At 45.7% G+C, this 23,303-nt stretch overlaps 2 protein-coding genes and 1 pseudogene across 2 annotated transcripts in view; all 3 read left to right on the forward strand.

Annotated features, from left to right (window-relative positions):
- GRPR (gastrin releasing peptide receptor) overlaps positions 1–10,676 on the forward strand; it is a 34,158-nt gene extending 23,482 nt beyond the window's left edge. Inside the window, exons 2-3 of the mRNA XM_019746253.3 lie at positions 1,974–2,325; positions 3,873–10,676. Of these exons, the coding sequence (XP_019601812.1) occupies positions 1,974–2,325; positions 3,873–4,262 (742 nt within the window). The 3' untranslated portion in view covers positions 4,263–10,676. The remainder of the gene's footprint in view (positions 1–1,973; positions 2,326–3,872) is intronic.
- Positions 10,677–13,385: 2,709 nt separating this feature from the next.
- Positions 13,386–17,112, forward strand: MAGEB17 (MAGE family member B17). Its single transcript, XM_019746248.3, is given in 2 exon segments — positions 13,386–16,191; positions 16,194–17,112. Coding segments are annotated over 2 exon segments (600 nt in total). The 5' UTR covers positions 13,386–16,085; the 3' UTR covers positions 16,688–17,112.
- A 1,906-nt stretch (positions 17,113–19,018) lies between these two features.
- The window catches only part of LOC109454998 (large ribosomal subunit protein uL11 pseudogene), a 127,907-nt pseudogene continuing 123,622 nt past the window's right edge, over positions 19,019–23,303 (forward strand).

The following is a 23,303-nucleotide window of genomic DNA, read 5'->3' on the forward strand; positions in this document are numbered from 1 at the left end:
TGGAAAGCAAACCTAGGTAGACTGGAGCAGGACTACAGTGTTGTTCTGGAGTGCTAGGGATGTCCAATAAATACTAGCCCTCTCTTACCTCCCTGAGGTGGGAACAGAGAGCTAGACAAAGAAATCAGACCAACAACAATAAAAATAATTGCTTCTGTGTCTGATAAAGCTGTTTGAAGAATGTGACTTAGGTCCACAGTGATAATCAAATTGCAGACACTCTGATCTCCTATATTAGATGTGCCATTCTCCCAGTCAGACAGTTAGACAACCATAGGTCTCTTTGAGTCCAATGCATATGCCAGATTCTTTTTCCCAAACTCACCACTTAATAAACTACCCCTCCGCCCCTTCCCTGGAGGAAGGAGGACAATGAGAGAGAATCCAGGGTACAGCCAAAAGTAGTAACTCAATGGAGATTTACTCAACGTGGAAACAAGCAGAAATAAGTGTGCCTCCATTACTGAAGTCCATGATATAAAAGAGTATCATGGTAGAACCCAGTTTCAATGCAGAATTTTCAGCAATGAACACCCTCATGCTTAGCTGGTTCCAACTTACATCAATTTCCACACTATATCCATTCACGTTCCATTGAACAAACATTTGTGGAGTGTGTGCAAATGACAGTGCCGGCACATGCCAAGATGGACAAAGACACACTCTTTGCCCACCAGGAGCTCATCTTCTAGTGGGTTCTCAGACAAGTGCATACAGAAGAGGCGGGCAGCCCTCCGTACTAGGCCTTGTATGGAGAATTGTGGCAGACATGGAGGTGCTCGGCTCAGACCTCCCTTGAGGAAAAGCTGCAGGGACTGTGGTTTACTGACAGCCTCCAGCTGTCAGCCCCTTCAGGGTCCACTTCAACTTTCAAGTGATGGTCATGCTCTTCTTGGGCAGTTCCTGCCCAGTGACTGAACCAGATAGTAGCTGAGGTCACACTGTTTTCAAGTGGCCCCAGCCAATGACTCAGCAAGGTGGTGATACAAGGGCCTGGCCATTTCCACCCAAGACAGGACTCTTCCACTGGGCAACCTTTGCTCCCGAGCTTCCCATTGAGCTGGTGTAGGGTGACCAGCAGTCCCAGTTTGCTGGGACTGAGAGATTTCCTAGGACATAGGACTTTCAGTGCTAAAACTGGGAGATTTTCAGGCCAGCTAAGATGGTTTGTCACTTTCACTGCTATAGATCTTGTCAGGTCTGAATCAGGATCTGACAACCTCCTCTGCTCAATCCTACATCCTTCCCTGTTTCCTTTCACAGATATCGCTCCTCAATAATCATTTTGTCCTCCTGGCTTCATCTCAGTGTCTGCTTCCCAGAGCACTTGACCCAAGACAGGAATCAGGAGTGACCTAAATACTGCAACAGAAGATGAGGCTGAAAGAAAGTAGGAAAGCAGGGGAAAGGTTAATTTGATAATTATAGGAGTGCTCCTGTGTATAACTTTTTCAGCAGGCTATTTGTTCTATATCCTTTGAAAAAAGAGAAAAGGCAGATATAAATATTCAGTGACTTACGGTTCCCCAAACTGCTGCATTTCAATACTCAAAATGAAGGCTTTGCCAAAAACAAAACAAAACAAAACAGAAAAACCTTCTTTTCTCTGTATCCTTCTTTAAATGTGCTTTGTTATTATAATTTAAGAAGAAAAATGAAAGGAGCTTCAGTTTTACTGAGAATCTTAAAATCAAGAGAGAATGTGGGCAGAACGTTGCTACTGGAGAAAGGGGATGGCGTCCTACATGGGCGGGACTGGGATAAGGTGAGTGAGGTGCTTGGGGTGCAACATTTAAGGAGGCACTCACTTTTAGGGTTGTGTGCTTAGAGTCAGCACTTGCATGAACCTGAGAGTGAGCACTTCCTTAACTACTGCACCCCGCTTGCCTTGTTTGCCTCACCCTAGCCCTGGCCCTGGTATCCATGATAATATTAGGCAACTTACACAGGATGTTCCCTCTTTTCTGCCCCAGGTACAAAGCGATCGTCCGGCCAATGGATATCCAGGCATCTCATGCCCTGAGGAAGATTTGCCTCAAAGCAGCATTGATCTGGGTCATCTCCATGCTTCTGGCCATCCCAGAAGCTGTGTTTTCTGATCTACATCCTTTCCATGAGGAAAGCACCAACCAGACCTTCATTAGCTGCGCCCCATACCCACACTCCAATGAGCTGCACCCCAAAATCCACTCCATGGCTTCCTTCTTGATATTCTACATCATCCCACTGTCGATCATCTCTGTCTACTACTACTTCATTGCCAAAAACCTGATCCAGAGTGCTTACAACCTGCCTGTTGAAGGGAACATACACGTCAAGAAGCAGGTGGGTGCTTAGCATTGATTCATTTCCTCCTTGGGGATTTGATCCCTTGCATTTCTTTTGGACTCCACTGAGAAGTACAATGTTTAGGTGGTTAGAGCACCTGATTCTGAAATTAGAGAAGGTAGGTGATCTGCATACAGATGGTAAATGCCAACTCCGAATCATGGAAGCCCAGGAATTCAGGTGTTCTTTGTAATCTTGTTCTCTTATTAAGGACCTAAGCTAGGAGGTGTTGAGAACCTGAAGGATTTGGAATATGGGTTTCTTTCTGAGAAATATCTGAAAAAGTGTTGTTGTTTAAAAATGTTGAGGCTCAGAGGGATGTGACTTCTTTAAATTCCAATCACATTGTGTGGATAGGAAGAGGATTTCTACACGGGGACAAAGCAGAGGGGGCAGGCAAATGAGGCTGGTTGAAGGAAAAGAAATAATTTGATTAAGATAGGCTCACATTAATTTAGGTTCAAATCCATGTTTCACGATTTATTTACTCTGAGCCTCAATTCCCTTATCCATGATATAGTGTAATAACCCCTACATTGTAAGGCGGTTGGAGGATTACAAAACAGCATATGTACACTCAAGATTGCCAATTATGCAGGATGCCCTCCATATGTGTTAGACTGTTCCCCATCCCCTGTAACCTCCCATAATTCCATCTCTGAGGTAGAAACCAAGGGCTCTGGCTTTCTCTTTTTTGCCTTCTGGTCCAAATATAGATCACATGGTATTAATGATGAGGAAGCAGAAAGACCCCCCATCCATTTCAATGTATAGCTGACTCAGATGTAGGCTTCACCCTTTAAAGTTCTTTTTTTTTTTTTGGCCTCAATAGTGAGGGAAGAATAGCAGTTCTCAGTGATACTGTCTCCCTCCTTGAACGACCTCTCCAGTGAATATCCCTTGTATCCCACATTCTTTCATGAGAAAGTACTTCCCCTTGCAGTAGCAGAGGGAGTGGGAGCCCAACAAAACACTCAGCCCAGTTCATCTAAGAACATTCCTGTATAGTATAGTCCAGAAGTAACGTGAGATTTAAAATAATAATGGTCATAATAGCAAGTTATCTTGGTTTAGACAATGAGGAAGAACAACGCTGGCTGCTTTTTTTTTTTTTTTGAGCCTCAGAGGGAATAAGAAATTATTAACTGTGGAGCCATGAAGTCACGTGGCTGGGAAGCTGCCCTCCTGAGAAAAAAGACGGCACTTACTATAATTTCAGTGTGTAATCCATTCAAGCATATAATCAACTCTGCAACTTTGTTTAAAGATCTGTTCTCAGTTGCATGGTCTAATTGTATTCTACCTCAGGATTTCTGCTTCCTGGCTTTTCTGTGTTTCTGACTTTTTTCCTGTTCATTTCTGTTGCTTTTTCTCTCCTTTCTCTGATTTTCTCTTGTCTTCTCCCATCTACTGAATTCTTTTTCTGTGGCTCTGTAAGCTTCTCTCTTTCCCTAGTTCTTTGTCCCTGTCTGAATCTTTGTGTCTTTGTAATCCTCCCATATGTCCCTTGATCTCTCTCTCTCTATGTGCGACTCCCTCCTCAGATAGAATCCCGGAAGCGCCTTGCCAAGACAGTGCTGGTGTTCGTGGCCCTCTTTGCCTTCTGCTGGCTCCCCAACCACGTCATCTACCTGTACCGCTCCTACCACTACTCCCAGGTGGACACCTCCATGCTCCACTTCGTGACCAGCATCTGTGCCCGCCTCCTGGCCTTCACCAACTCCTGTGTTAACCCTTTTGCCCTCTACCTGCTGAGCAAGAGTTTCAGGAAGCAGTTCAACACCCAGCTCCTCTGTTGCCGGGCTGGCCTGATGACCCGGTCTCACAGCACCGGCAGAAGTACCACCTGCATGACCTCCTTTAAGAGTACCAACCCCTCCGCAGCCACCTTCAGTCTCATCAACAGAAACATCTGTCATGAGGGATACGTCTAGATTGACCCTTGACCCTGCCTCCCTGGGTACTCCTGGTTTTGCCTTGTGGCTGGTAAGGAACCCTCGCATCTGTTGTTGTCGATGTGCCCCCTAAATACCCTTTGGATGGCTCATGAGTAGGGAAGGCAGGTTGAGGAGAGGCCCAAATGGATCACTATCATGCTGGAAAGGCCCATCAAGGCTTACATTTTCCATTTCAACTTGTGAATCCTTCTTCTAATGTACAGCAAACTTGCCCTTATTTAGAAAAGGGACCAAATAGAAAATTATTATTTTAAGCATCAAGCCCTGATATACAGGTGTGGCCAATTAAGTCATAGAAACTATGTGAACAACCAGATTTATACAGCAGAAAATTTGTACATTGAATGCCCACTTTGTGAAAACCTTCACCTTGTTATTTCTTTAAGCAGAAGCTAGTGCTTTAAAAATATGATTTGGGTCATTTTCAGGAATATTTATAATCACAACCAAGAAACTTTTTTCACACTCAATATGAAAATTCAACCCTATGAAAGAGTTCCATGTATAAAAGAAAAAACAGTCCCCAAATTGATAGCATTGGAAGCCACTTTAAAATAAAGCCAAGTGTTGATTGTTTTTAAAAGATATTACTGAGGACATAGGAAAAAACACTTGAGACATCATTTTAAGGCAAAACCACAACCAAACAGATAGACACATATAAAGATCCATGTGACTGGATATGGAATAATATCTCATATTTTGAATTCTAACTTAATGGAGATTCTTTTTGCTGTTACCCAATTGTAATCAGTTCTACCATAGAAGAGAAATCCCTTGGGGGAAAATTGATCATGCTATCAATTCATCACACGTACATAAAGTACATAAGTACATAAAGTATAGTATTTATCTGTGGTATACAGGTTTTCAGTCAAATATACTTACTTAGATTTGGCTGTAATCTGCTACATTGAAACAGTAGTTTCATAGGAGGAAAAAAGGATCATATCTGAGTGAAAATAGAAACATGTTCACATTTAACACATGCTTCACCAAAAGTCTGTGGGAGGAAATTCATACAATTTAACGAACATGTATTTCTATCTGACTATGTATAACAAAGTTACGGGAGGCTTAGCTTTAAGAAGAGCTACAGATATATTATGTTTCTACTTAAGAGTATTTACAAAACAACCCATGTGCAGAAAAATACTGGACTTAAATAATTTTCTTTTTCTAAGTGAGTAAAAGGATTTGACTATCTTACTTTGAAAACCTGAATCAAGTTTTTGTTTTTGTTTTTGACTCGAGGACAGTCTAATTGGACAGATTGCAAATATGTTAACCCACTTTCAGATAAATCCAAATTTTGCAAATGTGCCCTAATGTGTATCTCTAATATCCTAAGACCATTTTAGTTCTGATTTTCTCTAGGTGAAATAGAACAGTCAACTGTCTTTTCCACATGGCACATATTAAAAGATTTTTGTCTCTTGATAGAAGGAAGCACTCCCTGTCTGCAGAGCCTTAGAAGTTAGGACCTAGACAGTTGTAAAGATCTGTTTACAGTTGCACTAGCTGGAGGGAAGTGCAACTTCTGCCTGCTGCATGCACTTATATACTGGACACACCTGCTTTCCCCATGGTCCACAACTACATTGGACAGTTTGAAAAGCCAGACAGATAGTATAGCTGAAAGAACCAAGATTTTTAGCTTAACATTCCAATTCTGTATCTATCTATAGGAGCTTGGCTATCAATTTCCCTTCTCTAGGCTCTTTTTTTCATCCCTAGAATGAGAGATAGAAGGTCCCTTCTATTGCTAAAACCCTCTTAGTCTCAACATTGTGTCTCGTTCTAAAGCATTTATGGAGCCCACCTGCTCACAGTTACCCCACTTCTGCTACCTCTGCAACAACTCCTCTTGGCAAATCCTTTAACCACCATTCCACACTCATGTTCACATTTGCGGAATGGAAGGAGATGGACTGTTCTATCACTTCCAGGGGCTTGTTGGAATAATTTGTATGAATGATGTCCCATTAGCTTGTTATATTTTGGAATTAGAGCTGAAAGAGATATAACAAAACACATCGCTCAATGTCCTCATTATATAAAGGGCACTCTTGCTGTTCACCCTTCTTCAATCTCCATGTTCCTATTATCTCCAACCACTGCTCCACAATTTTACCCTTAGCTTTCTTCAAAACTCTTGAGTGTGACTCCACATCTAGTTAGTTGCTAAGGTATGTAGCATTCTGGGTACCTAGCATGACTTGTTCAAGCACCTCTGATCTACCTGCTTCCAAAGACATTTTAGGAGTAGGACTCATCTTAGTGTTTCCTTCAGTTCACATCATGGCATGGATTGTGTCTGATCTCCTCCCTAGCTTCCAGAGAAAGAGTGAGGAGATTGAAGTTTAGGTCTAGCTGTGTGTCCTTAGGCAAATCATATCACCTCTTTGGCATTCTTAAATGAAAGGGTGGGAGGAGGCCTTTGTCAGCCAGTGATCTCAAACTGGTAAAACTATTGCGTGAATCAACTGATGGATTGACTCAAACCTAACTGGCTTGACTTTGCTGGACCCTTCTCTAGGGAAGTCAAATTTTTATTTCACCTCAACAATCAAAATCACAGGGAAAGGGACCGCCACCCTTATGTCATATCAGCTCTCTGCTAGGGTGGATGGAGAGTGGCAGAGGCTTGGAGCTAAGACATTTCACGCCTGGCTTCCAAAGATAATCACGTTTAACATTTATATCTTTGGCGAGGGGAAAAAAATCAATTTTTGCTGTGGAAACCCATCTGTGTTTATTCAATTGACAGATACTACCTTTCAATCTATCTTAAATTGAGCCTCCCTGAGGCAGGCAGTTCAATAGTGATAGATTAAGCAATAAACAAAGCAGTCTTCTCACCAATGACTGCTGCTGGCAGCGTAGGTGCAGCTGCTGGTAGGAGTGATATTCCACAGCTAGATGATCCTCCCAGCTTGGCGCGGACAAGGCCCCTCCCTGTGGTTGATTTGATGATTCCCCATAAATGGGGATGGCGACGCCCTGTTCTTCTGGCTGCCCTCACTCCCTTACCAAGCCGGGCCTTCTGCCTCATTAACAAGTCCTGGATTTCCTGGTTTGCCCCACAAACAATTTGGTTTCATCTTGAAGGATGGAGAACCCTTAGATGATAAATAAACAGTTGAGAGTCTGCATCACATGAACCAAGCTCAGCTTATTAGGAAAATGAACACTGAACAAACATAAATGAACTTGACCATAGGACGTGGGCATACTTAAGTTAGGAACTCTTCGTTTATGCCCAAAGTGGCAGTTGGTTATTGGTTTCGAAATCTATGCACCAAATGGCTTCTAGTAATAGAGATTAGCTTTGTATGGGGACTACAAGTTGAATGACATCCTCAATCTGGGACTAAAGGGTAGCTAAGTCACTTGTCCCGGAAGCCAGATAGAGACCATCACCCTGGGAACCTGACTGTATGAGAGTAGAATAAACAGCATGCACTTGGGCCATGATGAGCTGGGAGGGATGCAAAGCTTCTTGCCATTTGTGCCCTCCACATCCACACCAGGAAGTGCCATTGTTAGACAGTAGCTTAAAATTACCCCTGGGTTTCTGGGAGGAATGGGCACATTTTGCACATTTGTCTAAGTTTGGGCTGAATTTTCATGAAATGGGTTAACAGCTAAAAACAAAGGAATTATTCCCTCTCCTGGGACCAGCATTTGTGTGAGCTATTCAATGAAACCAAGCCTTAGCAAGCTCTATTTTATTCTGTAACTGGCTGGTCATTCCTCTCAGCCCCCACCTTGATCCCCAATCCCCCTTCCCTCCCCCCCCCACCACCCCCCGGCCAAACACTAACACAACAAATTTAATATCAAGCAATCTCTTACCATAACTTTGGCTTTTAAAGACATGCTTTTTTAGGTGGGGGCTGAGCATTAACTCCAGCTGAATATATCCAGAGCAGGCAACAAATAGCACATTGCAAGCAGACTGTTCTCGTGAAATTTCATGTTAGAAATGCATGCAGTGGAATTTATCTAAATGTTTAAAAAGTTTAAGAACCCCTGAGTTAAAATATTACATGTCCATGATTAATTGAAAAAAAGACCTTGCATTTAACTAGTGTTCATGGTCTATAAAGCGTTTTACTACTCATTGCCTCATCTAATCCAAGCCTTCCCTGCTGGCCAAAGAGCTGCTTTACATCACTGACCATGGAAATTTGCAAATGACATTTACTAGTGATCACCTATTATTAGATTAAAAAGCCCATGAAACTATGAGGCTGAAACATCTGAAACTGCTGATAATGGATCCTATTTGACTACGAAATGGTGATTTCATATGGTTCAACTTGATTTGATTGCATTCATTCTCATGGCTCGTTCTGTGATATTGAAGAACAGAGCTGATCATTGCTGCCTCAGTTTACAGGATAGTCTGTCGCCCCCAAAGCGAGTCTGTTTAACTTGGCACAAGGGAGTGAACGGTGTTGTTGTTGGTTGCCCCAGGAGAAGCCTACCAGCGGGAACAGCTCTCTGCATCACAGTGAATTAGAAAGCTAAGATAAGAAGGATGGGACCCTTGGGAGCAAGAACACAAGCCACAGAACACACCATATTTGTGGGAAACCTGAATGAAGTTCTGTGGCTCTAGATGTGCTGGAAGGAAGGGGCTCAGCTTCACCCAGCACCAGTGATGTGCTAAATGCTGTGCCAAGCACATCGCTATTCATCTTCACAAGCACCTTAAAAAGTGTTCAAATGATGAAGCTGAGACCCAGGGAGATTACTTCACGATCCCAAGGTCACATGGCACAGTTGAATTGGCAGAGCTTTAATGTGGACCTGGAGCTCTTTAAGTTCCTACTTTAGATTTTGACCTAAGGCTTGAACTAGTGAGAAAGCTGAAGAATATTCACAAACGTCATCGAAGATGTTTCTAAGCACCTAAGTTAAGGACTCACGGCAGGCAGAGTCTGAAATGCAGCACAAAGTCAGTGGACAAGGAAATCCCTTAGCTAAGTTGCCTCCAGAGACACAATTCAGTTGCCAACAGAAGCCCTGGGAAGATTCCGCCCCCCCCCCCTCCGCCCCCGTTTGTGACTAACCAAGGAGAAAACAACCTTGTGTAGAGGTGCAGAAAGGACCCAAGTGGAAACACTCCATCCAGGGACTCTTTGAATCAGAATTAGTTGGAGAAAAGGAGTCAGGAAGAGGTGGAACCATTTACTCCCCTGCTTCTCCTCCCCAACGAGTAAGATATGACAGGGGATGATTTCCTAGAGCCTGGAGACCCAGGCTACTTGAATAGTCTCTAACAAAAATCTCTCCTGGACTAAGGGGCCAAACCATGAGCTCAGGTTTGGACTTAGGTCTCTGAGTGCCCAGCCCAAAGTGCCCTGTCACAAACCCAAACATCACTATCTCTCGGCCGTCTCTGAGCTCGCATTCTGGAAGATAAGATTATTTTCCTTTTTTTTTTGCCAATTTCAAATTCACTCCCAGAGCCGTATAATAATATGGAAAGACTCAGATAATTTTATGATCTTTTAAAAGGATCATTTTAATGGACAGTAAAACCTCACACATTCAACACCTCATTAATTCCCAAACAAGCTTGAAAATTTTGGTATAACTCAGGATTTCAGTGTTCAAGTTACATTATATAATTTGGGCCTGTTGTGAATCCAAAATTTTCATCACATTGCTTCAGTTTTAGCTATCGATATTGATAATGTACAACATTAAGAAAGTAAAACTGATTTTCTTTAAAAAAAATTTTTTTCTGTAATCTGGTTTAACTGATTCAAACATGACCTTTTTTGTATCCAAATCAGCAAGGTTGTGGGTAGTAAATTTGTTGAAATGGTCAATTCAGTGAGTTGTAAAAATACATGGCACAAACTTGTTTAATGTCATGTTCTGTTTTGTTTTAAACATTAGGCCCATATTTTGTAAATTATAATTGTACTTGTTACTATTAACTGTAAATATTTATTGCATTAAAAATGTGCTGTGTGTTAAATAACTCAGAACAAGTTCCAGGTGTGATACTTAGTATAAATAATGTCATGGCTTGGCTTTGCCTAGACTCCTTAGACTAATGAATTATTTATAAGAAATTCACAATATAATATGAATGATGCAGATCCTTTTAAATGTGCGACCTTAACTGTGTGACCATGGAAAATTCTATCTATGAAGTGTGTTCATTGTATTCTTATTTTTCAAGAAATGTTTACAATGCTTCTATCACATTGTACATGGTCTGTATGACATCAAGTCAAATCCAGTGTAGTAAGCTGAATATTCAAGTCGTAGAAGATAAGAAATGTGTTTTATTTCTTAATATAATAAAGCATAATTTATGAAATGGACAGATGCATGTATTCAGTGTTCAATAAAATATAGCTGTTGCATGAATGTAGTCTGTGGCCTATGCCCTACAGCTCCTTGCTTCCAGAACCATTTACATCAGAATCACCTAGGCTGCTTGTTGCAAAAATGCAGATTCCCCAATTTCCTATTGACTTGGGACACCTAGGAGTGTGGCCTAAAAATCTAGTTTAAAACAAGCACCCTGGGTAATTCCTCAGAACACTAGAGTTTTGTTTTATTAAACTTTTAAAATGTGTATTTAACTTTTGAATAAGTAAGCCATTCTCATGGCTCAAAATTGAAAGCATAGAAAGGTATTCAGTGAAAAGTTATCAATTCTACCTTTTAGACATATATTAATATTTACCTTATTTATCATTCCAAATAGAACTGTCAAACAATTTCCATTTGCAGTGCACAGAGTCACTCATCAACAGTGAAAATGCATTCCTACGTCAGGACTAATTTTCCAGTTGGACGTGATTCTCTTCTACCATGCTGTGGGCGGGTGAGCATCTTGAGAAGGTTAATAAAGTGCAAGCACCTGAATAGAGGTCAGTGTCTGTAAGAGGCAGCTGCCCAACTTGCAAATCCAAACTGTAGGAAAGCACCATAATTAATAGTACCAGCTAATGTTTACATAATTCACCATTATTAAAAAATTGTGTCTCCTCCAGACATGAGTGAAAGTAACCAGGGTTCCCTGACCTGTAAATACAGACCGGTGAGCTTTTGAAGAGCTCCTTAATGCACATCCCTGTGGATGGTCAAACTTGTTATAAGGTGTCTTAGTCTGTTCAGGCTACTGTAACAAAATTACCATTGACTGGATAGCTTACAAAAACCAAAATTTTATTTCTCACAGTTCTGGACTCTGAAAAGTCCAAGATCAAGGTACAAGCAGATTCAGGGTCTGGTGAGAGCCTGCTTCCTGGTTCAGAAATGGCACGTTCTCAGTGTGTCCACACACAGCCTAAGGGGCAAGGGAGCTTTTGGGGACTGCTTTTATAAGGGCACTGATTCCATTCATCAGGACCCCACCCTCATGACCTAATCACCTCCCAAAGGCGCCCACCTCCTAATACCATCACCTTGGGGGCTAGGATTTCAACATATGAATTTGAGGGTGAGGGGACACAAATATTCAGTCCACAACATAAGGATTCATTTGAATTAGGAAACATGCTAATGAAAAACATGCAGAGACAAAAGTAAACTTTCTCATACACAGCCCCCAAGAATGGCTTATTTAAAACAAAACTACTCCCACACTTTCTCACTCATCCCAGCCTTGTATCTCTTAATTCACTTTTCATCTCCCTACTCTAAAATGTGCCTCAGGCAATAAGAAGAAAGACTATGTACTAAGTACTAGATTGGAATACACAGCCAGAGCAAGAAGAATACCAAAGTAAATAAGGAGTACGAATAAAGAAAAAAGAGATCATATTTGATGACCATGTGATCACCTACACATGCAATGTCGGATCACCTCAAAAGAAAAGGGCTCACAGAATCTTGAGGCTCTGCCCCTTCCCTGTAGAAAGTTAGTAGATTAGAACTAAAGTTGCATAAGAGGCTGTCTGGTTGGTGAAGAGAAGCAATGGGTCAGCTGGCTTTTTCTCTGACAGCCCCGCCACCTGTCCTGGGCCTCTTGCCTCTAGCTACAGCTTCCTCTTCTCTCACAACTCCAGAACAAGGAAGCAAAGTTTACAGTTGGAAAACTGCTCAAGAGTTTGAAGGGCTATGGCACTTCCCAGGAAGAATTTAATCAAGGAGACAGGAGCCAAAATGAGGACCCCACATAAGAGACTGGGGAGGTGAACACTCCACAGTATAGACAACCTTCAGAGACCAGCCTGTGGCTTCTCCAAGACCTATACGGTGCCAGGGAGTCCTGTGAGGCTGAGTCCCCTCAGTTATACTTCAGGGTTCTCAGGAACTGAGAGGAGGGTGACCCCAGGTCAGTAGAGGGGGTGTGAGCCTCTGATGGACTTCAAGGTAAGGACCCAGAAAGAGGAATGATGGAAGGACCCAGCCAGAACAGGGGGTCCTGCGGCGTCTTGCCCCGGCTGTCTACCATTAGAGGTCTGGAACAGTTGTGGCTGGATCTGGCTCACACTGACTTCTAATTCTGTAGTCCCAGATAGCGAGGGCCTTGATCTGAGGGGTGCAGCCTCAGGTCCTCTGAGAGTGGAGTCCCTGGACTACTCAGGTGCCAAGGTGATGAATGTTAGGGAGGAATGAGGGAATTCCCCACATTCAAACAGAGGAGGCACCATGAAGTAACCCCCGCCCCCACGACTCGGGAGTCCCAGGCAGAGTTGTTAAGTTGAGGAGCCCCCTCATTGCCACCTGCTGGGCCTCAGGGAGAGGAAAGCATCGGTCTGCCGTGTTTCCCCAAAAATAAAACCTAGCCGGACAATCAGCTCTGATGCATCTTTTGGAGCAAAATTTAATGTAAGACCTGGTATTACACTATATTATATTATATATATTATATTATAATTATAATTATAATTATATTATATTATATTATATTATATTATATTATATTATATTATAGACCCAGTCTTATAGTAAGATAAGACTGGGTCTTATATTAATTTTTGCTCCAAAAGACGCATTAGAGCTGATTGTCCGGCTAGGTCTTATTTTCAGGGAAACAGGGTAGTGAGAGTTAGCCCTAATTCTTCAAAGTAAGGAGAACCAGGAATTGACAGGAGCAAAGGTGAGGACCTTGTGATATGAGGGAACCCCTCCAGCAGAGAGGGTCACACATTCCCTGCGCTCTGCTCTTAGTCTAAACTGAGCAGAACGGTCCATTCAGGGGCTCCTCATTTCTTCCTGGAGGGTCTCAGTAGGGGACAGCCTGGGGAGGAAGGGACCAGCCCCAGTTATGCAGAGGGAGGAGTTTGAGACCTAGCTGGAGTTCAGGTGAGGACCCTGAATACTAAAGAAAAGACCTCTGCGCAAAAAACGAAGTTGCTCAGAGCTCTACCCCTGCCGGTCAGGTTTGGAAGTCCGAGGCAGGGGTAGTTAGATGTGATACACCCCGAGTTTCCCTTCTAGGGACTCAGGGAGGGTGTGAGATTGGTGGACTCAAGTCAGTGGAGGAAAGAGTCCCAGGCTTAGTGCCATAGAACCGCCCCTGCTAACAGTCCTCAGAGACCCCTTGGCCGGATGTGGCTCACTCTGACTTCCGCCTTGGTCTGTGACGTAACCGCCGGTCGGGTCGTTGGCGAGTGGAATTCCAGGACTGGTCAGTTAACGAACTAAGAACCCTGAATGTTTGCTGAAGTGGCCATCCTGCCCATCACCAAGGGAACCCCACAAAGTCCTGTCCTAGCGTCAGCACTGGGAGGCCCCAGTACAATTATTGGGCTTGTGTGTGGAGCGCATCACGGAAAGAAGGGCCTTGGTCTACATGGGGAGGCCACAGTTCTATTGAAGGAGGAAACCTGGACCCTAACGAGAGTCCTGGTGAGACCCTGAGTGCTAAGGAGGGGACCTCTTTCCCAAAAGGGGCGGAGGGCAACCAGGACTGGGAGCGCCAGGCAGGTGTAGGCAGACACAGTGCACCGGTTCTTCCTCTCTAGTGACTAAGGCAAGTGGGGCTTTGGGTGGGAGGCTGACGGACGCAGATCAGTAGAGAGAGGAGTCCCAGGCTTTGATACATATCAGTGGGGTCCCACACAGTCCCGCCCCTGCTCTTAGCCCTTGCAGACCCCATACAGCTTTGGCAGTCAGCCCTTGGAGGTCCTGTACAGTGTTGGCCAGATATGGCTTCCCCTGACTTTCTCACTGAGGAGGTAAGGACCTTGGTCTGAGGGGGCACAGTGTAGGATGGAGTTCCAGCACTGGTCAGGTACAAAGGTGGAGACCCTGAATATGGATTGATGCATTACCACCCAGTGCCCTCCTCTCCCCAACTCTGGGAGGTCCTGGCAGAGCTGTGGGGCTGACTTCTGCTTGGAAGTTTCTAGGGAGAAGAGGGCCTTGGCCTAAGGGGGTGATCCCATTTCTGCAGAGGGAAGAGACCTAGGCCTTAACAGGAGTCCAGAGTGAGGACTTTGTCCCCCAAAAATGGGGGCCAACCAAAGCCCTGCCCTTGCCCTCAGCTCTGAGAAGTGTCCTAAAGGACACCCACAGATATGGTGTGCCCCAGCTTCCTCTCTTGACCTGGTTAACTCCTCAGTGAGGAGTTGGAAGTCCTACCTGGAGCCAGTCAGAATCCAGAGTGAGGACTGAGCTAATGACCAGTGGGGAACTGTGGGATCCTATAGAGTCTCACCCCTGTTCTCAGGCCTTGTAGGCCCCAAACAGCCTTAGCCGGATGTGCCTTACCCTGAACTCCCAACTCTGAGGTTTCATTTAATCAAGGACCTTGGTGTGAAGGGCGTGGGCTCATATCTACTGAAAGGGGAGCTCCAGGACTGGTCAGGTGTCAACATGAAGATCCTCAGTGAGAACATGAGGACCAATCAACCCCCCAATGGAGAGAGCTGCACCAAGTTCCACCCCTGGGAGGCCCAGGGCAGAGCTGACAGATTCAGGTGGCCCCTGACTTCAGCTTGCAGAGTTTCAGTAGATGCAGGCCTTGGTTTAAAGATTGGCTGACCGAGTTCAGCAGAGAGGGGAGCCCCAGGCCCTGTTGGGAGTGAAGGTTAAAATCCTGTATGAGGAATGAGGGGGAACAACCACTCCAGAACAGAGGTGGCTGCATAAAGTCTCACCTCTGTTGTTTCCCAGAAAGCCAAGGGCAAAGCTTTAAGGGCGAGGTGACTCCTCATTTCCTGGGGGGCTGAGGGGTTGTCTCAGAGAGGAACAGAGAAGTGAGGGTCTAGGTGTGAGGAGAGGAGTGGTCCCAGGCAGGGCTATCAGGCTGCAGCCTGAGGGGCAGTCTAATACCTGCACAGGGTCATAAGGAGACCAGGAGAACAGGAGCCCTGTGGGGTCCTGGAGAGTGTCCTCAAGGACACTTTCAGAGAGGCGTTCTTGAAGCCACAATGGCATCTCCCTGTGGAGGGGACTCACACTATTATCTTCCTCCTCCAGGTGCCTGCATCACGTGCCTTCCTGTCACACTCCCACCTGCTGTCCCTAACAACAGTCATGCCTCGTGGCCAGAAAAGTAAGCGCCGTGCTCGTGAGAAACACCACCAGGCCCGAGGTGAGGACCAGGGTCTTGAGGGTGCTCAGACCCCTCCAGCTGGGGAAGAAGAGTCCCCCTCACCTGTGTCTGGGTGTACTCCACCCAGCTCCCCTGCTGCAGGCACTCTCCAGCAGTCTCAGTGAGCCCCAGCCACCAGTTCTCCTGTTGCAACGATTTCCTGTGCAAGTTCTGGTGAAGGTGCCAAGACGCAAGGGGAGGAAAGTCCAAGTTCTTCCCAGGCTCCGGCCTCCTCGGAGAGCACTGGCAAAGATCCTCTGACCAGGAAAGTAGGCATGTTGGTACAGGTTCTGCTGCACAAGTATAAAATGAAAGAGCCCATTACAAAGGCAGAAATGCTGAAGATTATCAACAAGAAGTACAAGAAGCACTTCCCTGAGATCCCAGGAGAACCACTGAGCGCATGGAGCTGGTTTTTGGCCTTGACCTAAAGGAAGTCGACCCCAGCAATCACTCTTATAGCCTTGTCAACAAACTGGACCTTCCCAACGAAGCGAGTCTGAGCGATGGCATGGGCTTTTCCAAGAATGGGCTCCTGATGCCTCTCCTAGGCGTGATTTTCTTGAATGACAACTGCGCCACTGAGGAGGAGAAGTGGGAATTCCTGAATATGATGGGCATCTATGCTGGGAGGAAGCACTTCATCTTTGGGGAGCCCAGAAAGCTCATCAACAAAGATTTGGTGCAGCAAAAATACCTGGAGTACCGCTAGGTGCCCAGCAGTGATCCTCCATGCTACGAGTTCCTGTGGGGCCCAAGAGCCCACGCTGAGACCACCAAGATGAAAGTGCTGGAGTTCTGGGCCAAAGTCAATGATACAGTCCCGAGTGCCTTCCAGGCCCGCTGTGAGGAAGCTTTGAGAGATGAGGAAGAATGAGCCCTGGCCAGAGCTGCAGCCAGGGTCCGCTCCAGGGCCACGTCTAGCATCTCTTCCCAGCGCTAGTGAAGTGTGAGGCAGTCTTCACCTTGAAATTAAAACGGGCTGTCAAGCTTCTAAGTAGTAGAGGGGCAAGGTGGGGATGCAGAAAGCATAGTGTATCTTTTCTTTGTGTTCCTGTTTTCATAAGTAACTTCCAGGTTTACCTTTTCCCCTTATTTTTCCAATGTGTTCCTTTTAAAAAAGTTTATTTAGATTCAGAATCTAACTTTATGAATAACATGGCTCACACATTTATTGCTGTTTATCAAGTTTGAGAGTAATGGTTTTGTATTTTGTAAAACAAATTGAAAACACCTGCATCTTTTATTGTGGTCCAGTACCAGAAAACAGAGCACTGGATACAATTTTTCTTTAAAATGTGAAAGAAGCCCACACTGAAAGAGTTAGGATAACGAAATAGTGGGGGGGGGGGGGGGGAATAAGTAAAAGATGGTTACTTCTTGGTTTTTCTTATTCCTTTTACTCCCTCTTTTGGTAAAATTAAAAGCTATGTAGAAGCATTTGCTTAGCTTATTCAAGAATGTAGGAGAAATTAAATTGTTATAAATTAGAACTCTTGGCCATTGTCTCTTTTGTTCCCCAAACACGAATTGAGTGCCTCCTCTTTCTAAAGCATCATGCTAGTTCTGGGGATGTGGAGACAACGAAGACCCAGCCCCTGCCAATAACATTTTAGAGCCCAGGAGAAGCTTTCATACAAGGAGCAGGGTGTGGTCCACACCCAACCCTGAAGGACAATAAACGGAAGGGTAAGGAGGGAGGAGTTTCCAGGCAGGAGCAGTGCAACAGAAAGTGCAGGTTGGAAAGGTGGGACACTGCCGGTACCTCCGTTGGGGGAATTTTAAATTTGGCTGCACCAGGGGTTAGATGAGTCTGATAAAATGGTGAGCAGGGACCAGACTGTCAGATGGTGGTGGGTCTCAGAGTGGAGAGACTATGCCTGCAATGGAAACCTGCTCTTCACAGTTCCTGAAATTAAATTCAGCAGCCACTGGGCTGGCCCACATTGTCCTGGCCTAGGGGGTACATCTAGACCATTCCATTAAAAGGGAACCCAAATGTGGCACTCTTCTATGTGATGTGGCAAACTGTAATTAATGTCTAGATCTTTGGTGATGGTGGAATGAATGAAAATGGGGATGGGTAAATGCAAGGGCAGCTTGCCGGGGGGGGGGGGGGGGGTGGTTATGGTCCTTTGCTCACCTGTAGTAGCTCCACAGTGTATCTAACTGGGGAAATCTACCTCACGCCCACATCAAATGAATGATCATCTAATGGGGAAATATTACTTAGTTTTATTTACTAAGCAGCATTTAGGCTGATTTGGGCTTTTTTTGTCCTAGAACATTGCATGTTCTCTGACTCCTCCTCGATTAGAAAAAAAAAAATATCCCACTGTGGTATATGGTATAGTCTGAGGTCAAAATAATTCTGCTAGTAACTACCATTTTAAAACTGTCAGTACCTGCCAGGCACTGTGCTGGGTTTACAACATACATTCCATATATCCACCAGTCCTAGAACACAGGGTTTAGCAAACCTGCTGAAAGAACCTGAGGCTCGTGGACTCTGCTAATGACCTGTCACTAGCTGGTTAGTGGCAGAGCCAGTTCTAAATCCATGGTCTGAATTTGTTTGCAGTCCACACTACCCACTCCTTGCAGCCCGTCGCAGATACTGTGTGTCATAATTCACATGTCCTTTCAGTACTCCAGGATGTTTCTCAGACAGTAAAAAGAGGGCTCTGTGTACTAACTAGTGGTTTGGGTACATAGCCAGAGCAACAAAAAAATATCAAAATAAATGGGTGGTATAAATAAAGAGGATAATATTTGGTAACAATACAATCATCTACACGCACAACATCAGATCACCTCAAAAGACGGGCTCACAAAAGCATGCGTCTCCACCACCGCCTTGTAGAAAAACAATCTATTAGAATCAAAGCTGCATAAGAGGCTAAGTCTGGTTGGTGAAGAGAAGGAATGGATCACCTGGCTTTTCTCTGACAGCCCACCACCTGCCCTGGGCACGCTGCCTGGAGCTATAGCTTCCCCATCTGGCATCACTCCTGTGACACTGATCTTATCTGCAAGGTTTGCAGTAGGAAAACTACTCGAGCTTGCACGGATGCAGCATTTCCCAAGAAACCTTTAATCTAGGAGGCAGGAGCCAAGATGTGGGTCCCTATGTAGGAAGGCTGAGGAGATGAAGACCCTGGAACATAGATGGTTTCACAGTGACTAACCTGTAGCTGCCCTCAGGTCTATGGGGCCCCAAGCAGGGCTGACCATCCTCTTGTCCTGCAGGTTCTTAGGAACCGAGAGTATTGGTCTCAGGAGGGTGACCCCAGGTCAGCAGAGGGAGTGCGAGCCTCTGGTGGACTTCAAGGTGAGGGCCCAGAAAGAGGGTCCCAGCCAGAACAGTGGGGTCCGGTGGAGTCCTGCCCTGGCTTTCCGCTCTTGCAGGTTTGGAACAGTTGTGGCTGGCTCTGGCTGACACTGACGTCCAACGCGGTGGTCCCTGGAGGTTAGGATCTTGATCTGAGGGGAGCAGCTTCAGGTCTGCTGAGGGTGGTGTTCCAAGAATGAGCCTTACACCACAGTGCCCAGGTGTCAAGGTGAGGATCGTGAATGAGGAGTGAGGGAACCACCCACTCCAGAACACAGTGAGACCCACAAATCCCCACACATGCCCCAACCCCCAGGAGGCCCAAGGAAGAGTTGTCAGGTTTAGGAGCCGCCTTATTTCTGCCCGAGGGTCACAGGAAAAGGAGGGCTTCTGTCTAGTTAGGCGACCTCAGTTCTGGAGAGGTGGAAACCCAGGAACTAACAGGAGTCAAGGTTAGGACTGAGTGACATGAGGGGATCCCCACCAGCAGAGAGCTTTGCACAACGCCCCATGTGAGCTTACCCCTAAAATGCCTAGAGCAGTCTTTCAACTCAGGAGCCCTTCATTTTTGCCCGGAGAGTCACAGGAAAACAAAGGCCTTGCTGTAAGGGGCATCCCAATTTCACAGAGGGAGGAGTTTGGGCTCTAACTGGTGTCCAGGTGAAGATACTGAGTACTAATGAGAGGACCTCTCCCGGAACAGGGGGCCTGAGGCAGGGGTAGCCGGATGTAACTCGCCCACCATCCTAGGGACTCAGGGAGGTGAGGGCCCTGGTATGAGGCTGGAGGTCCAAGATCAGTAGAGGGAGGAGTCCCAGGCTTTGATTCATATCAATGGGGTCCCACACAGTCCTGTGCCTGCTGTCAGCCCTCAGAGGCCCCTAGAGCCTTGGATGCATGTGGCTCTCCTGGACTTTCTTTTCGGGGAATCCAGAAGGTGGGAACTTGGCCTGAGGGTCACAGACCCTGCAAATGAAGGGTCGAGTTCCAGGACTGGTCAAATTTCTAGGTGGGGACCCTGAATGTGGACTGAAGTGATCACTCTGCCCATCAGCAAGGGGACCACCCAGTGTCGTACCCTCTCTCAGCCCTGGACGGGCGGACAGAGCTATGGCATGACTTCTGCCCAGACGGTCTCAGGGAGGGGAAGGCTTTGGTCTAAGGCTTGGTCCCAATTCTGCCAAGAGAGGAGACCTGGGTCCTAACTGCAGTCTAGGTAAGGAACCTGAATGCTAACCAGGGGACCGCTCTCCAAAAGGGGGGCCATCCACAGTGCCACCCCTGTCGTCAGTACTGGGAGCCCCAGGCAGGGGGAGCCAGATGTGGTGCACTCAACTCCCCCTCTTGGGAAGCAAGAAGGTGAGGGCCTTGTTCAGAGGCCGGTGGACTCAGGTCGGTAGGGGAATCCCAACAAGCCCAGAACAGACAGAGCCCCTCGGAGCTGTCAGCCCTGGATGGCCCGTGGCAGGGGTGATGGGGTGAGTTGTCCCCTCTCTTTCTCTTAGGGGATCCCAGGGAGATGAGGGCCAGGTTTTAGGTGTCAACTTCAGCACAGCAGAGGGGAGGGGCCCAGGCCCGGCCAACAGTTGATATGATGGTGCTGGCCATAAACTGAGAGGCCCCCACCCCAACAGTTGATATGATGGTGCTGGCCATAAACTGAGAGGCCCCCACCCCAGAAGAGAGGCTCCCCACTGCCAGCCCCTGCTGTCACTCCAGGCGGCCCCATGCAGGGCTGACAGACTGCAGCCTAAGGTGCACGGCAGTTTCCTCCACAGGGTCCTCCTGCCGCACTCCTGCCTGCTGTCCCTAAGCACGATCATCCTGTCTCGGGGACAGAAGAGTAAACTCTCTAGCAGTAAAAAATGCCTCCAGGCCCGAGGTGAGGACCAGGTCTCAGGGGTTCTCAGGCCCCTGCCACAGGGGAAGTGTCCTGTCCTCCTGCTCTCCATCTTTCGGGCATATTCCCTAGAGCAAGCATGATGTCAAGTCACACAGCGCACTCCAGGGGCCCCAAAGAGCTCCATCTACCACCACTGCTTTCTGTAGGATTCACACACAGGATCTTAGAAGGTGCTAAGAGCAAAGATGGGGAAGGGACAAGTTCCTCCCAGGCTGATGTGACTATTTTTATGTCAGTATTCACTAGAGTGAAGTCCCCTTAAGTCAGTGTTTTGGGGCCAGGTTAAGTAGAAATTTCTTTTCTTTTCCAATGAAATACTCATCATATCACTCTTTAAATCAACCCAATATGCACCAAAAAAGTGGCAAAGAGAAGTAAATTTGATCAACATATGCAAATACTCAAGAACGGGCAAATGAAAACTGAGAAATACGATTGGAAGGAGAATGGGAGAGTTTGCTTCAAAGTGAGATCTGAGAAGAACTTGTAAAAGGGTGAAGCTGTGAGTAGGAACTTCGGGTTGGGCAGGACAGGACAAGGAGGTGGGGAAGATAGAGAAGGCCCTCTAGGGCAGAAGGAGTCTCTCTCCCCACACGTCCTCCCTGGGCCCCTTCATTCAATTCTCTGTGCATTTACTGGGGAGGCAGCAGGCTCCGGGCAGGTTGTCTTTCTGCACAGTCAATAGACAGGTGAACAAGACTTCTTCTCCCTCTTGTGTGGGCCAACAGGTTAGGGATAAAGTATCTTAGTATCCTTTGGTATTTAGATTCTCCGAGGAACGAGAACCCTTAATCACAAGACTAACCGGGAAAACCAAAATTAGGCATGTCTTTCTTTTCTGGGTTAAGGTTAATTTTGTTTCTTTCATAATAAACAAGAGTCCAAAATGTCAGGACATCAATGCGCTGAGATTATCCAGAGGGATTTTGATATCACCCCTCCTTTTTTCACCCTGAAATATATATTGCATACACAAAAGCATATCAAATATGTATGTAGAGCCTAGAGAATAATTACTGAACATCTATGTACTTACACGTAGATTAAGACATAGAATATTGCCAATGTCTCAGTAACCCCAGTGATCTTTCCCCAATGGGTATACCCCTTCCTACCTGTTATGACTGAATAATTCTGTCCCCCCAAAATTCATATCTTGAAGCCCTAATGTCATGGTGTTTGGAGATGGGACCTTCGGGGAGGTAATTAGGTCATGAGGGTAGAGCCCCTATGATGGGATTAGTGTCCTTATAAGAAGAGGAAGACAGCTGGCCCTCTCTTTCTCTCCACCTTGTTAGGACATAATGAGAAGACAGCCATCAATAAGCCAGGAAGAGGGGCAGCCCAGTGGCTCAGGCGGTTGGAGCTCCGTGGTCCTAACGCCGAAGGCTGCCAGATCAATTCCCACATGGGCCAGTGGGCTCTCAACCACAAGGTTGCCAGTTTGATTCCTCAAGTCCCGCTAGGGATGGTGGGCTGCACCCCCTGCAACTAACAACGGCAACCGGACCTGGAGCTGAGCTGCGCCCTCCACAATTAAGATTGAAAGGACAGCAACTTGACTTGGAAAAAGTCCTGGAAGTACATACTGTTCCCCAGTGGAGTCCTGTTCCCCTTCCCCAATAAAAAAAAAAAAAAAAAAAAAAAAAATCTAAAAAATAATAATATTAATAAGCCAGGAAGAGGGCCTTCACCAACAAAGGAATCTGCCGGCACCTTGATCTTGGACCTCCCAGCCTCTAGAACTATAAGAAATAAATGTTTGTTGTTTAAGCCACCCAGTCTATGGCAATTTCTTATAGTAGCTCAAGCTAAGACCCTACTCCAGAGTTAACCACTATTCTGAATTTTGTTACTTCTTTTCTTACTTTTCTTTTTCCCAACTTTGAATGTATCCCTAAACAATCCAATCCTTTGTTCAGTTTTGCCTGCTTTTGAACTTGATATAAATGGAACTACATTGTAGGTCGTCATCTATGACTTGCTTTCTTTGCTCTCTATGACGTTTGTGATACTCCTGTCAAAGCATGTGGTTCTAGTTTTTCATTCTCACTGCTGTATAGCAATGAGAATTCCAATGTATACATATACCACAATGGATTTATCCACTTTATTTTGGTTAATATTTGAATTGTTTAATGCTGCTATGAAAAATTTTGTGCATATCTCCTGCTTCACCTGTGAAAGGGGTTTTTTAAGTTTCATATCTAGTAGTAGAATTACTGGGTCACAGGGCACGCACACGTGCAATTTTACTAG

This window comes from Rhinolophus sinicus, chromosome 18 (assembly GCF_057876585.1).
Source record: "Rhinolophus sinicus isolate RSI-liver-muscle chromosome 18, RSI-T2T, whole genome shotgun sequence".
Classification (NCBI taxonomy): Eukaryota; Metazoa; Chordata; class Mammalia; order Chiroptera; family Rhinolophidae; genus Rhinolophus; species Rhinolophus sinicus.